This window comes from Vespa velutina, chromosome 17 (assembly GCF_912470025.1).
Source record: "Vespa velutina chromosome 17, iVesVel2.1, whole genome shotgun sequence".
Lineage (NCBI taxonomy): Eukaryota > Metazoa > Arthropoda > Insecta > Hymenoptera > Vespidae > Vespa > Vespa velutina.
The window spans coordinates 4,566,081-4,582,335 of record NC_062204.1 but is presented as its reverse complement, the minus strand read 5'-3'; the positions used below and the strand labels follow the sequence as shown (position 1 = coordinate 4,582,335).

Below are 16,255 nucleotides of genomic sequence, written 5' to 3'. Positions count from 1 at the left end.
GTTTATTTAAAAATTATTCTAAGTACCGCGGGCGATTCAGACTTTCTATTGTTTAAATAATTGTACTATTGTTTAAATATTACTCTATTCTACCCCGCGAGCAATAAAAATCGTTTAAATAATTATAAAATTATCGGAAATATTAATTTATAAGCTTTAGTGTTTAGTAAAGAGGATCGCGATGTGCACAGGTCGAAGTGCAAGAGATAACTAAGTCTCGAACTGTCGAAGTCGTAAAAAAGTGCGTTTATGTTTATATTACACGAGGAAACTACTCCGAAATTAAAATTTTAAAGAATAAAAAGATTATTTAAAAATTATTCTAAGTCCCGCGCGCTATTCAGACTTTTTAATGTTTAAATAAATGTACAATTGTACAAATATTACACTATTCTACCACGCGAGCAATAAAAAAAGGTTTTAATAATTATAAAGTTATTGGAAATATTAATTTATAAGCTTTAGCGTTTAGAAAAGTGAATTGCGAAGTGCATAGGTCGAAGTGCAAGAGAAAACTAAGTCTCGGACTGTCAAAGTCGTGAAAAAGTGCGTTTATGTTTATATTACACGAGGCAACTACTCCGAAATAAAAATTTTAAAGCACCAGAGGTTTATTAGAAAATTATTTTAAGTACCGTGCGCGATTTAGACTTTTTAATGTTTAAATAAATGTACTGATGTTTAAATATTACTCTATTCTATCCCACGTGCAATAAAAATTGTTTAAATAATTATAAAATTACCAAAAATATTAATTTATAAGCTTTAGCGTTTAGAAAAGTGAATTGCGAAGTGCACAGGTCGAAGTGCAAGAGATAACTAAGTCTCGAACTGTCAAAGTCGTGAAAAAGTGCGTTTATGTTTATATTACACCAGGCGACTACTCCGAAATTGAAATTCTAAAGTACCAGAAGTTTATATCAAAATTATTTTAAGTCCCGAGCGCGATTTAAACTTTCCAATGTTTAAATAAATGAACTATTGTTTAAATATTACTCCATTCGATACCGCGTGCTATAAAAATCATATAAATAATTATAAAATTACAGAAAATATTAATTTATAAGCGTTAGCGTTTAGAAAAGTGAATCGCGATGTGCACAGGTCGGAGAGCAAGAGAAAACTAAGTCCCGAACTGTCAAAGTCGCGAAAAAGTGCATTTCTGTTTATATTACACGAGGCAACTACTCCGAAATTAAAATTCTAAAGTACCAGAAGTTTATATCAAAATTATTTTAAGTCCCGCGCGCGATTTAGACTTTCCAATGTTTAAATAAATGAACTATTGTTTAAATATTACTCCATTCGATACCGCGTGCTATAAAAATCATATAAATAATTATAAAATTACAGAAAATATTAATTTATAAGCGTTAGCGTTTAGAAAAGTGAATCGCGATGTGCACAGGTCGGAGAGCAAGAGAAAACTAAGTCCCGAACTGTCAAAGTCGCGAAAAAGTGCATTTCTGTTTATATTACACGAGGCAACTACTCCGAAATTAAAATTTTAATGTAATAGAAGTTTATATTAAAATTATTTTTATTCCCGCGCGCGATTCAGACTTTCCAATGTTTAAATAAATGAACTATTGTTTAAATATTACTTTATTCGATACCGCGTGCTATAAAAATCATATAAATAATTATAAAATTACCGAAAATATTAATTTATAAGCGTTAGCGTTTAGAAAAGTGAATCGCGATGTGCACAGGTCGAAGAGCAAGAGAAAACTAAGCCTCGAACTGTCAAAGTCGTGAAAAAGTGCATTTATGTTTATACTACACGAGGCAACTACTCCGAAATTAAAATTTTAATGTAATAGAAGTTTATATTAAAATTATTTTAATTCCCGCGCGCGATTCAGACTTTACAATGTTTAAATAAATGAATTATTGTTTAATTATTACTCCATTCGATGCCGCGTGCTATAAAAATCATATAAATAATTAAAAAATTAACGAAAATATTAATTTATAAGCGTTAGCGTTTAGAAAAGTGAATCGCGATGTGCACAGGTCGGAGGACAAGAGGAAACTAATTCATGAACTGTCAAAGTCGAGAAAAAGTGCATTTATGTTTATATTATACGAAGCAACTACATCGAAATTAAAATTCTAAAGTACCAGAAGTTTATATCAAAATTATTTTAAGTCCCGCGCGCGATTTAGACTTTCCAATGTTTAAATAAATGAACTATTGTTTAAATATTACTTTATTCGATACCGCGTGCTATAAAAATCATATAAATAATTATAAAATTACCGAAAATATTAATTTATAAGCGTTAGCGTTTAGAAAAGTGAATCGCGATGTGCACAGGTCGAAGAGCAAGAGAAAACTAAGCCTCGAACTGTCAAAGTCGTGAAAAAGTGCATTTATGTTTATATTACACAAGGCAACTACTCCGAAATTAAAATTCTAAAGTACCAGAAGTTTATATCAAAATTATTTTAAGTCCCGCGCGCAATTTAGACTTTCCAATGTTTAAATAAATGAACTATTGTTTAAATATTACTTTATTCGATACCGCGTGCTATAAAAATCATATGAATAATTAAAAAATTACCGAAAATATTAATTTATAAGCGTTAGCGTTTAGAAAAGTGAATCGCGATGTGCACAGGTCGAAGAGCAAGAGAAAACTAAGCCTCGAACTGTCAAAGTCGTGAAAAAGTGCATTTATGTTTATACTACACGAGGCAACTACTCCGAAATGAAAATTCTAAAGTACCAGAAGTTTATATCAAAATTATTTTAATTCCTACGCGCAATTCAGACTTTCCAATGTTTAAATAAATGAACTATTGTTTAAATATTACTCCATTCGATGCCGCGTGCTATAAAAATCATATAAATAATTAAAAAATTAACGAAAATATTAATTTATAAGCGTTAGCGTTTAGAAAAGTGAATCGCGATGTGCACAGGTCGGAGGACAAGAGGAAACTAATTCATGAACTGTCAAAGTCGAGAAAAAGTGCATTTATGTTTATATTATACGAAGCAACTACATCGAAATTAAAATTCTAAAGTACCAGAAGTTTATATCAAAATTATTTTAAGTCCCGCGCGCGATTTAGACTTTCCAATGTTTAAATAAATGAACTATTGTTTAAATATTACTTTATTCGATACCGCGTGCTATAAAAATCATATAAATAATTATAAAATTACCGAAAATATTAATTTATAAGCGTTAGCGTTTAGAAAAGTGAATCGCGATGTGCACAGGTCGAAGAGCAAGAGAAAACTAAGCCTCGAACTGTCAAAGTCGTGAAAAAGTGCATTTATGTTTATATTACACAAGGCAACTACTCCGAAATTAAAATTCTAAAGTACCAGAAGTTTATATCAAAATTATTTTAAGTCCCGCGCGCGATTTAGACTTTCCAATGTTTAAATAAATGAACTATTGTTTAAATATTACTTTATTCGATACCGCGTGCTATAAAAATCATATGAATAATTAAAAAATTACCGAAAATATTAATTTATAAGCGTTAGCGTTTAGAAAAGTGAATCGCGATGTGCATAGGTCGAAGAGCAAGAGAAAACTAAGCCTCGAACTGTCAAAGTCGTGAAAAAGTGCATTTATGTTTATACTACACGAGGCAACTACTCCGAAATGAAAATTCTAAAGTACCAGAAGTTTATATCAAAATTATTTTAATTCCTACGCGCAATTCAGACTTTCCAATGTTTAAATAAATGAACTATTGTTTAATTATTACTCCATTCGATGCCGCGTGCTATAAAAATCATATAAATAATTAAAAAATTAACGAAAATATTAATTTATAAGCGTTAGCGTTTAGAAAAGTGAATTGCGAAGTGCACAGGTCGAAGTGCAAGAGAAAACTAAGTCTCGAACTGTCAAAGTCGAGAAAAAGTGCATTTATGTTTATATTATACGAAGCAACTACATCGAAATTAAAATTCTAAAGTACCAGAAGTTTATATCAAAATTATTTTAAGTCCCGCGTGCGATTTAGACTTTCCAATGTTTAAATAAATGAACTATTGTTTAAATATTACTTTATTCGATACCGCGTGCTATAAAAATCATATGAATAATTAAAAAATTACCGAAAATATTAATTTATAAGCGTTAGCGTTTAGAAAAGTGAATCGCGATGTGCACAGGTCGAAGAGCAAGAGAAAACTAAGCCTCGAACTGTCAAAGTCGTGAAAAAGTGCATTTATGTTTATACTACACGAGGCAACTACTCCGAAATGAAAATTCTAAAGTACCAGAAGTTTATATCAAAATTATTTTAATTCCTACGCGCAATTCAGACTTTCCAATGTTTAAATAAATGAACTATTGTTTAAATATTACTTTATTCTATCCCGCGTGCAATAAAAATCGTTTAAATAATTATAAAATTACCGAAAATATATATTATTAAAATTTGATTCATATTTTTTAATTATATCTCCGTAGCTGTCGAATTTTAATGATTAAATATTTTTAATATTTTCCACTAACGTAGTATTCGTTTAGGTAATTTTTAAATTACTATATCATATTCTTAATGTTTCCATATTTTGCTTTGATAAATCGAAAAATTACATGTTTCGCGGGGTGTGAACGTGACGAGTTACAGGTGAGTTTCTGCGCTTGCGCGTAGGTCCACCTAGTCTTCTCGCTATTAGTGATTCCGCCATTTGGAATTATATCGTCGTATCAGTCGCAGCAGACCTTCGGTTCTCTTGTTAATTACAGGTTATTAGTGTATTCTTTTCTAACGTACATCTTTATTTTATGTATCAATCGATTTCTCAAAATTCGATTTCTATGCATGTATGTTTGCAGGTCATTGCGTCGTCTTGTTAAAAATATATCCGCGATAATATTATCGGCGTTTTGGCTTCTCCTTTGCAGCTATGATGTCATACTTATTTCTCGGATTTTTCAGCTTTATTTTCGTTACTTATCGATACCTTTTTCGTCTTTTAACGATACTCTAATTAATAGTTGATCGTTAATTAATCGTGTTCGATTTTATTTCGTCGTATATACTATTTTTATATATAAGTTAGACATTAATTTTAACAAACTATCTACTGCATTGTACAAGTTAATGTGTTCCATTGTAGTCTTATTATATATGCCGTGTTTTGTATAGGAACTTTTTGTTCTATAATATTTTCGATTTCTTTTAAAAAATTTATTTTTTCAACATATTTTACATTGAATTAACATTGAATTTAAAGAATATTAAAAAGCACAATACAAATAGTGACAGAAGCCATGTAAAACTTCAAGGTTACGTGGATATACATATCAAAAATTAAATAATTGTGATTAGGTGAGAAATTTTACAATATTATAAACGCATATATATATATATAATATTTTCTCAAAGTAATTTAAATTTCTTTTTTTAATACGGATTCGACGAATATAATGCATATTGAATTGGCTCAACATATTACAACAGAATTCAAAGAAGTATTTTCTGATAAAAACCCAAAGTATTTTAACCAACTGAGAGCCATGTTAAACAGAAGACGTCGCAACATCAGAATGATTATTTATGCATGCATACATATGAAAGTACATATGTGGATACATTGCGGGCTTAAAATTGTTACTTATATTATATAACTATTTTAAAATACATACAGGTTGAATACTATCTGTACCGTTCGATAAATATTACACAAAATAACAATGTAACAATCACAATGTGGATATTTGGCCTCGTGTTAATTAGAGTATACTAGCAATATAACAGTATTCGAGCATGCGATTAATGATCATCTGACATTCTTTTCTCATCGAAGAAGAAGGATTTATGTCAAAGATACAAAAGACAAAATTATTTCTTATATTCAAACAAACAAAATGTTTTTTCTTCAATCTTTTGTAACCGTATCATAATATCAAGATATCATGTACCGTTCGTTTGGAAAGTTCAAGAAGCTTGTAATGAAAATTTTAACATAAATTAAAAATATATATGTATATGTATATATATATATATATATATATATATATACATATGTTTTTAATTTATATATTGGATAAATTGGAAAACTTTTACTTGACATGTTTATCGCATGTTTATCGCGAAATAAATAATTAAATATATATGTATATTATGTGTGCGTATTTAGAGATAGAGAGAGAGAGAGAGAGAGAGAGAGAGAGAGAGAGAGAAAGAGAATCGTGGTACAAGGCTTCTTAAAATTTTGATTATGGTAATTCATTGATACGATTTGGACAAAGAAAAATGTAATATACTGTGCTGAGTGCTACGAATGAGGATGATCCTTCATCAAGGCCTCATCAAAGTTGACATCAAGATAAGTATCGTGAATATCGTGTACGTAGGAGCGAAACTCGACGCTGCCGTTGATCGTCCCCTCGTGTTCGACAACTCGTAAAAGTACCGACTGTACGCACTATCACAGTGCGATGGCCAGTCTTTGAAACAAGCCGCATAAGCTATCACATGAGCTATGTAGTTTTGTTCGAATGTACTACGGAAGAGATGAGAGTAGGGACCTAAAAATAATAAATTGGATATTTAATAGATAGAATGAATGAAATAGGTCAATCAAAAAAAAAAAAGAAATGTATAAGAGTAATAGATTAACTTCTTAATGCATGATTTTCTCTTTTTTCCTTTTAAATATTTAGTAAGATGAAAATATTATACTAATAAATTCAGAAGCATAGAACATTTAATATTAATTCATGTGAGTGAAGTAAAAATTGGATAAATAATATTGCAAAAATATAACATAATGCGATAGATCCATTTCAAGAATAGTTTTCATAGGTATCGACAAAGATTTTCTCAATTATATGAATTTAAGAGTTAAATCAAAATGAATTTAATGTATTTTTATTAAAAATATTCTTTTTTGTTTCTTTTTTGTTTTTCTTCTTTTATAAATATAATTACCAATAGCGTAAACTCCAACGTCTTCACCACCATGAGTATCATCCTTCAGATATTGAGCAGCCATGTGCATATAAAATATATCGTCACGATCTCTGCTTTCTTCTATGTTTATCCAGGTCTCATTGACGTTATTACTGTCGTTTCGACGATGATAAAAAAATCCTGGACCATTAGCATAAGTAAGTGTTTCGTATCTTTGGTTATCCGGATTGGCCATGTTACTTGCTAATCCAAGTATGTCGTTGCCTCTATCAGGATAGCCATTCACCGTAAAAGAATGAGAATGATCGGCGGTAACGATTATCAAAGTCTCGTCCAGTTTCACCTGTTTTAAGGCAACGTTCACAGCTTCTTCAAGTTCAGATAATTCGCGAAGTGCCAGCTCTGCATAGTTTTGGTGATGTGCTATGTCTATCTTTCCACCTTCGACCTAGTAAACGAGTAGAGTATTAATCTGTATCGTTGCAACAAATATATGTATGCAAGTACGTCTAAAGTGTGACTATATCAATGTGTGATTGACATTGATCTTGAATGCCTGATGTAGTTGAAACAAGTTCGGCGAAATCTTTGCTCGCTGCTGACGAATCATCCGTTAGAGAGAGAGAGAGAGAGAGAGAGAGAGAGAGAGAGGATTGTATTAACGATCCAACTACAGCGCTAAAGCTGTAAGTGAATCATACTATACCCATGGATAATTTTGCAACTTTTGTAACCCTCTATTCGCATTCAAGTTCTTCACTAAGAAGATTATGTAATAGAGTTGATAATATTTTACTCTTTACAGTTTTTTAACTTTACTCTTAAACTAAGGTTACTCTTATTTGGAAATATTTGAACGATTTGAAAATCTCTCTTCATTTTCTAAATAATCTCTCTTCGTGTTCAAAAAAGTTGAATAATTTAACAAGTAAATTATTAAATTTCATTAAAAATATCATACAAACACTTCACGAAGCTATTATCTTACGTATATCGTCTCGTCTACTTACTAAAGCTAAATCCATGCTACCAATTTAATACGATGATATAGGAGTATCATATCATAACGTTATCAAGTCGGTGCAAACAATGGATCGTTCCTGAATGTTCTACTGTAATACGCACTTTATGATTAAGAAGTCGTTAAAGTAAAGTCACTGTGCCGCTGTATCAACTTCTAAAGTTACGCATAGAATTATCTGAACAAGTACTACTGCCTTGAGAAGCATCCGGGAAACTCTAATTCTAGTAAGAAATTAGGCGAAATCAACAAATTATTGGCTTGCCACGTAACTTTCCACTTGACTTTTCCCATCTTTTCCAATCTTTTTTCTTGATATGTATATATATATATATATATATATATATATATATTTTTTTTTTTAATCATTATTATCAAGACGAGACTTACCATCAGGAGGAATCCATTTTTATTTTTTCTGAGCAATCTGATAGCCTGCATCGTCATGTTCGCCAAGGACGGAACGTTTTTATTCTTCTCAGCGCGATAAGGCAAGTGACTAGGTGCAAAAATCCCCATAATTTTGCTGGTACTACCAATGTCAACGGACATTAGTTCGTCAACGTCGGTCACCATTTTCCCATCGGGATTATTTTTTATCCACGTCTCGGCCAAATTCCTACCGTCGTTTCTGGTACAAGTACCTTTGTCGATCTTTTCCATAGTCATACCCATATGTTGAGCTCCACCGCCCATTATCACCTGATGGTCATTTCAATTTGATTAAATTCGATCTTATAGCTTAATTTCTCTCTTATACCATAATCTTCTACGGGAATCGATATGTACGAACAATAATAGTGTCGCTGTAATCGATCTAATCATACATCTAATCCCAAAGCTCAAATCTAAAAATCTCTATTGCACGTTCTTTCTTTTTTTTTTTTTTTTTTTCTTTTTTCTTTTTCTTTTTCTTTTTCTTTTTCCTTACGAACGAAAGACCATCACGACACTTAGAAAGGGCAGCATATATCTTCCATAAAAGGCAGTCAACTCTCAAAAAAGACTTTTGAACCGGTAAAATGATGGGAGTAGAATCAATTTGGAAATATATTTACCTTGAAACCGTTTCCTGGTGCGTCCTCGACGAGCTGCCTAGCTATATCTTTTGTACATTCTCGATACTCCTTTGGTATCTCCGAATCGCACTCCCAATCACGATTATTCACGTGAGCATAGAGCCCCGCTGGAGTCGCGTGGGTCACGCGGGTCGTAGTGACGAAACCTACAAAATGACTTTATAATCTGAATTGATTTTGAATTTTTATCGTTGCCACGCTTAACCTTTCGAATCGTAACGATCGAGAATATTTTTTCCCTCTTATTTATCTATATTATGAACTTGTTTTTGATTCTTTTGATTTTTCCTTCCACGCAAAAGGTCATAATAAAAAATATGATAGATAAAAATTAATGAATAGCAGAAAATAATTATATTATCATTATGAATTATTATCATTATCATTATCATATTATATCGTTGCATATAAGAGAATTTTAACTAGAATTCGAAACTCTCGAATTATGTCCATACATTCGAACCAGATAACGAATCAAATTGGACAAGGAGAAAGTATATTTGGCACTTTTCAATGAAATAGATCGGTGTTTATGAGATCGCTTATTTAAGAAAAGCCATTGAACTGGATATGCGATAAAAAATTGCGCGTGACCTTTTTTTCTCCATCTTTGATTTCAAAAATTCACGATCAATCACGACTTCAAATGAGTCACGAGAATTTCGTGAATCGAATTTAACTTTGCGAACGAAATTAATCAGAACAGAATCGATAACAGGTAACAGTAAGCTATTCCTATTTTTCAAAATGTTCGCTCATTTTTTAATTACGCACAAAAATCTACGCGTTCGATTATCGTTAAATTTTGTACAACTGTTGAATGTAAATAATAAGAACGTAGATAAATTAGGATTCGAGTCAGCGAGATAGCAAACGATATGTCGAACCTGTGGCGAGGCGAGGCGGGGATGCACGTCGATGCTCGATGCATAAAATTTGCTTTCATTTCCCGAAAGGAGAAATCAGTCATGGTCGTGGTAAAATCGTCCTCGATAACAGAGAAGGTCGGCTCACGACCTCCCCGGCTTATTGAACGTAAGTACTTTCACTGTGTAGACGCAATTCTTAACAAGGTCGACTCAACACAGATACTTAATTACGTACTCGAATGTCCATGGCGCTTTATGTAGACCGAATTAATGGATTAGCGAGCATCGAAGACGATCAACGCTGTCAAGTTCGCGTTACTTTTAATCCTCAAATAAACTCATATACATATGTAGAATACGTTTATACGCGCTTCTGCGTAAAAAGTAAATTTCTCGTCGCTACGCGAATTAACATTTTATTACGTTTCGAATTACATTCGAATTACGTTATCACTCGTTGACTCCCTAAAAGTTCTCTAAGATATCCGCTAGATGTAAAATTCGTTCCTTTTCTTTTTCTTTTTTTTTTTCTTTTTTTCTTCCTTCCTTTTTTTCGTTTTCTCTATCCTTCTTCTTTGGTATTTTTTTTTTTTTTTTTTCTTTTGTCGTTATCAAGACACACCAAACAAACATTACGATCTTCGTTTTATTATCAAGCTTTAAATGATTTCACCAGAGACATTTCGCTTTACATACATTTGATCACACGGAATTTTTCACACGGAAGAATGGAAAGGGAAAAAGAATACGACAAGGCACACTCACCTGTGTCCATACCACTCTCTTGGGCCCAATCGGCGATCGTGGTTAATTTACTCAATTGATTGATCGCTTTATCGCAATGATTGTAACGTGCCTTAGCATCGTATCCGATAACACGATATCGGCACTTTACGCCGGAAAACATCGCTGTGGCCGTGCCTGCTGAATCTGGTACTTGCTTATCAACATTGTATGTCTGAAATAGTAGATAGGCAGTAAAATCGTAAATCTTGTAAATCAATTATTACAAAACAATAATTAATCGAGATAAAACGCGTTAAATATAAATAGTTTATCTGCATGCATACATGTATTATTAAATTTAATTTCGTAAGTAAAGAGTTTTTTTTGCATTTGTTTAACCACCGATTTGAATGACGACGTATGAGAGACAATTAAGCGACGTCCACTTCAACGAGACGAGAACGAACGAATACGATACAAGTAAATAAATTCAAACGAAAGAATGTCCAATTAGTCACGTTTCATCCTGACTGAAAAGGAAAATATAACAAGATTGATACCAGATAGATTCGCCAATGACATTGTGATTTAGTACTACTATTTTTTCTCGAGCTTATGTAAAACAACTCGCGCTTTTGACATTTTTATAATCAAGTACTCGGACAAAGAGATTATCTCGCGTATGCGGAACGTTGCCCGGCATATTCGATAATTACGCGTGATATCTGTCTCTTAACGACTGTCGGACGTCTATCAAAAAGATAAAACGAAGAACAACGTTGTCGCTGTGACTGCAAAAAAAGAACATAACGAATGAAATTCTCCTTGAAATAGTACATATATATATATATATATATATATATATATATATATATATATATGTATGTATATATATGCACACACACACACACACACACACACACACGCGCGCGCACACAGACAGACAGACACACAGACAGACAGACAGACAGATGTATGTATGTATGTATGTATGAATATAAAAAGAAAGGAAAAAAGTTTAACTTTCTTACGCATAAAAAATTCTTTCCTCTCTTATGCATAAGTATGCATGTAAATGAAAACAATATCTGCTTCCATTGCTAGATAGGGTGTCATAATAAAGTAAGAAAATACCTTGGAAAAGCCAGTACTGGGGAAATCTTCGAAAACGAGTTTGTACTCTTCACCAGAGAGACCCTTCGACTGTCCCGTCAAAATTCTGCCAGCTGTTATCGTGCTAATGCCCATTCCATCACCGATGAATACGATCACGTTCTTGGCACGATTCTCGATGTCCCGATGTGCCAAGATCCTTTGAAGATTTTCTTGTCCGGACTTCATCCAGAAGGACATGTCTGATAAGAGATCAGAGTTTCGCTTCGTTGCCAATGGAATAATTCTTTTCTTTCGCGATAACAATCGCACTTTTTCTGTTTCTTTTTATGTCGAGTTTTTTCTCCCCTTTTATCTCTACCTATTTATTTCCATGTCATAAGATATTCGAACGAAATGCAGACATCTACTCACATACATAGTGTTAATACAACATAATAAGCAGGATCGTTAATGATCCGCATTTTATTCTTCTTTGTAGGAGGGAAAAAAAAAACAAAGAAAAAAAAAAAAAAAAAAACAAAAGCTCGCGATTTATGCTACGTAGATAGATATGCTTCGGAGCAGCAGCGCGCATGTTTACGTATATATGTATCTTCGGTGTATATATTTTGATGAATTTACATTGTATTTGGTGCGAATCAAAAAAAAAAAAGAAAAAATTGAAATTATTTTGATGATAAATCAATCTATTTTCATTGATCTAATTATTATTTGAAAAATGACCGTTTATTTGTATTTTTTATTCTTCTCAATCTTATTTGATGTAATGGAAAGAAATTGCCTTATAAATCGCATAAATCGTCGATAAATGCAAAGTATTAAAATAATCGAAGAAACGATATAGTTAAGGTGTAAGAGATTAAAAAGCTCTCAACAAGCATTATAATTTTAACATACCTTCGTAATCCATGGATCCCATTCGTAAGGCCGTGGAATCCTGAAGACTTAGTATTATGCAAATTAGCACGACGAGACGTTTCATATTTATGATTTTTCAATCTGTAAAGTAAAAAGAATCGTCGTTAGAATATAGTTTTTTTACGACAATTTTTAAGGTGAACAATTCGTTTGCGTTTAACAACACATCATCCTTCCAACTTTGCCTATAGTTTCGTAACTCTTGCAATTAAAAATTGTCCACCTTAAGTTATCAACTAAATGCAATAACAAATGTAATAAGTCATCCTCTTTATATTCTCGTGAATCGTGACGTTTCTTAATAATTACTTGGAGAATAACTGGAAATACGTTGCTATAGTTTTTTTTTTTTTCTCCTTCTTAGAAAAAGAACTATTCGCTAACAGTCGATAATAATTATATAATATCTGCGTAACAAGCGTATAAAATCGATTTAAATCGAACGTTGAAAATGATTGCTAGAGTTCTTTTGCAGGAGATTACAACGTGTGATCTAATACGATCGGGAGATTATCGTTTCTTGCTGTAATTTCTACAAGTAGTAAATCCTAAGGTGATTGAATTCATATTCTAATTTCATTTATCATATTTTAATCTCAAGAAAGAGAAATGAAAAGAAATTGTTGTATCTTACATGTTCAACAAAACATGTTTCACACACACACACACACACACACACATACACACGAAAGTTTGTGATTCGAAAGTTTTCCGATTCTCAATAAAAAACAAAAGGGTTAAAGGAAAAGAGAAAATCGATAATTCCAAATATATCTCGTATTACGTCGTTTCATATACAGAACTCGATAAACGGTTGTTACAAAATATAAGAAGACAAATTTAACGACTGTTCATGAAATGCTAAATTTTTTACCAAGCGGATAAAACAATAAAGTTATCGCTTCGATGAAGTATTTCTCATTTGTTAAAATAAAGATAAAAGAAAATAAATAAAGAGAAAGAGAGAATAGAGTAGAATATAAAGTTTCATATATGTATGTAAGTACGTATGTATAGGATGCCCGATCGATTAGCATGTACAGTGTACACGACGGTATCGTACCATCAACGGCATTGCTCGCGTGGTGGTAATAGACGAGTAACCTATATTTGTCCTTACGTAAAGAAAATCAGTATCACTCCAAAGGGTTATCGTATCGATTATCGAAGTATCTTCAAAATCGCGATCGTTGATAAACGAGATAAGTATGTATCTACTTAGTATGTATTATCAAGGAATCAATCTCGAACGAATTTCCAATATATCACGAACACGTGCTTATCCACTTTCTTTTTCTTTTATTAGTTGGAAAATATTTATCGTCTTTTTTGAAAAATCATTCAAACTCTTGTTATCGGGAGAATTTTGCTTCGATCAAAAGACGCACATGCATACACACACACACAGAGAGAGAGAGAGAGAGAGAGAGAGAGAGAGAAATCACACAGTCGAAACAATCGAAAAAAAATAAAAACCTCGAGATGATTGATATTGCTGTATGTTTATCGTTATATTGTTCGTTCTTTCTGTCGTGATTTCTCGCCGACCGAGTCCAAGGACCGACGAAACACAGCCGGTCGTATCGTGATACCGTGTTAACGCTAATACCGAGCCACCGAGGAAGTTTGTCACTTTATATAGCGTTTCAAAGGCCGTGGCAGATTGTGCACGAGGTGGAGAGAGCGTGCAAGGGACACTGGGTACGGATTCTGTACGGAAGGGGGGGGACCCCTCGTGCTTTGCTAATCCGACCGTAATTGAAGAGAACTCAATGTCATTATGTCTTATGTCCAGGATAGATTAATTCGTGAGCGCGACCCACCAACCAAATAAATATATTCGTCTAGTGTCCAAATTGTTTCTTTCGCTCTTTCTAATTTTTCAACTGGAAATTAGAAAACTCTTTGAAAAAATAATACTACGACCTATGCCAATAGAATTATACTATATTAACAATAAATAAAACTTCTACTTAATGAACATTAACCTTTGGATATGGAGGATTAATTTTGTGAGGTAAAGAAAGAAAAAGTAGAAATATATATATGCATGAGTATGAGAGTTCAAAGCGCTACATGATTTAATATGTATATATATGTATATATATGTATATATATGTATATATATGTATATATATGTATATAGATATATATAGATATATAGAGAGAGAGAGAGAGAGAGAGTGAGAGAAACTCGTTATGGGCACAAAGATATTACAGTAGTCACTTAATGTGAAAAAGAATATGAAAGGAGTTTCTTTACGTTTATCCGAGAGTGATTCTACATAGACTTGAATGACTTGGACCAAAGTCGTTACTGTTTCTACGCACGAACGATAGTTTATTCTCTTTTTTATCTCTTTCAAGGTCTCCGAAACTTCTTTCGTAGATTTTTCATCGTCACGCTTTTTTCTTTTCTTTTTTTTTTTTTTCTTTCTATTCTTTTCCTACTCTTTTCTTTTCAATGGCGAGAAATAAGAAGTAAGAAAGAAATACGGTCAAAGAGGAAAATTTATAAATCCATATGTTTTCGAAAGTAGAACATATTAATATGTTGAATATACAGGTTTAATTTATTCTATGGATCTTTGAAGATAACTCTTATCGTTTCACATAGAGAGATCTTCGTGATACAAGCGTACTTTGAATTAATTTTCGACGAACAATATTGCTCTCTTCGTTCTTAATAGCTGATAGATCATTGCAACGGATCTTCTTTCCAGCGTTCGTTGAGCATCCTGAATTGATTACACGCATTAGAACGAGTTGCGTCTTATTAATAACTTATGAGATCGTTTTCAATATTTTCCTTCTTGACGTGCATATACTGTTCTTATCAAATTACTGTTGCCCAAAGGAACGATGATTTTGTAGATATTTATTATAAAGATTTAACTTGACGGTACGTCTGAGCATTTTTAACGTGCGATCGTGCCTACGAATGGTACTTGCTCGTAACAGATTTCTTATATTTATCGTAGGAAGGACGCTTTCCTTCGAGCACGTCTCAAAATCACATCTTTTTTCCTCGAAAACGAGTTGAGGGCTAGGATTCGCTCGAATTAAACAAAATTGATCTTCACTTTTCATAATATTACGCCATCGTGTCGACACCGATAGGACATTTTACTTTATATTATAGAAAAAGAAAAAAAAAAAAAAGAAGACGATCGTTCAGACTACTTTCTCGTCATGTCGGCCGACGATAAGGCCGATTAAAACGGTCGATGATCAATTTTGATTGGGATTATTTGCTTTTACTGCGGGTAACTAAACGGGCACCAGCCATTCGCCTATTCTACGAATGTTATACGCGCATTAGCACGGATGGAACGGATTACATGGCTTCCGCAAAGGATGTAATGGTAACACCTTCCAGCTTCTGAACCCGATGAAAAAAGAACTCCGATCTTTTTTCATCGGGTCAGAATCAAAGGATCGGACTCATATCCACATATCTAGGAGCAGATCTGATTCGCGCCCGGGTATAAAAGTGAACGGCTTCTACGCGATCCGCCGAGTATGAAATCCAATGTCCACGAAACAAAAAATATTGCGCAAAACGAAAAAGAAGCGAAAAAAAATATGCATAAGCGTTCTCCAATTTGCAAAAAGACCGATATCTA

At 32.7% G+C, this 16,255-nt stretch overlaps 1 protein-coding gene and 1 long non-coding RNA gene across 3 annotated transcripts; one reads left to right on the top strand and one right to left on the bottom strand.

Annotated features, from left to right (window-relative positions):
* Positions 1-4,668: 4,668 nt before the first annotated feature.
* LOC124955086 lies at positions 4,669-6,882 on the top strand. The gene is made up of 2 exons (XR_007102751.1): positions 4,669-4,727; positions 4,818-6,882. It is a non-coding gene; the product is annotated as an uncharacterized LOC124955086 (long non-coding RNA).
* Positions 5,162-14,262, bottom strand: LOC124955085 (alkaline phosphatase 4). Of its 2 annotated transcripts, none has more exons than XM_047508985.1 (8): positions 14,106-14,262; positions 12,609-12,710; positions 11,730-11,950; positions 10,635-10,827; positions 8,980-9,146; positions 8,312-8,623; positions 6,919-7,348; positions 5,162-6,515 (listed from the first exon to the last, which is right to left on the bottom strand). In XM_047508985.1, exons 2-8 carry the CDS (start codon positions 12,691-12,693, stop codon positions 6,286-6,288), a joined length of 1,638 nt encoding a protein of 545 aa, XP_047364941.1. In that variant the 5' UTR covers positions 12,694-12,710; positions 14,106-14,262; the 3' UTR covers positions 5,162-6,285. The 2 variants fall into 2 exon arrangements, with proteins under 2 accessions (XP_047364941.1, XP_047364942.1); XM_047508986.1 differs by having other exon boundaries at positions 11,730-12,069; positions 14,106-14,241.
* Between the last annotated feature and the right edge of the window lie 1,993 nt (positions 14,263-16,255).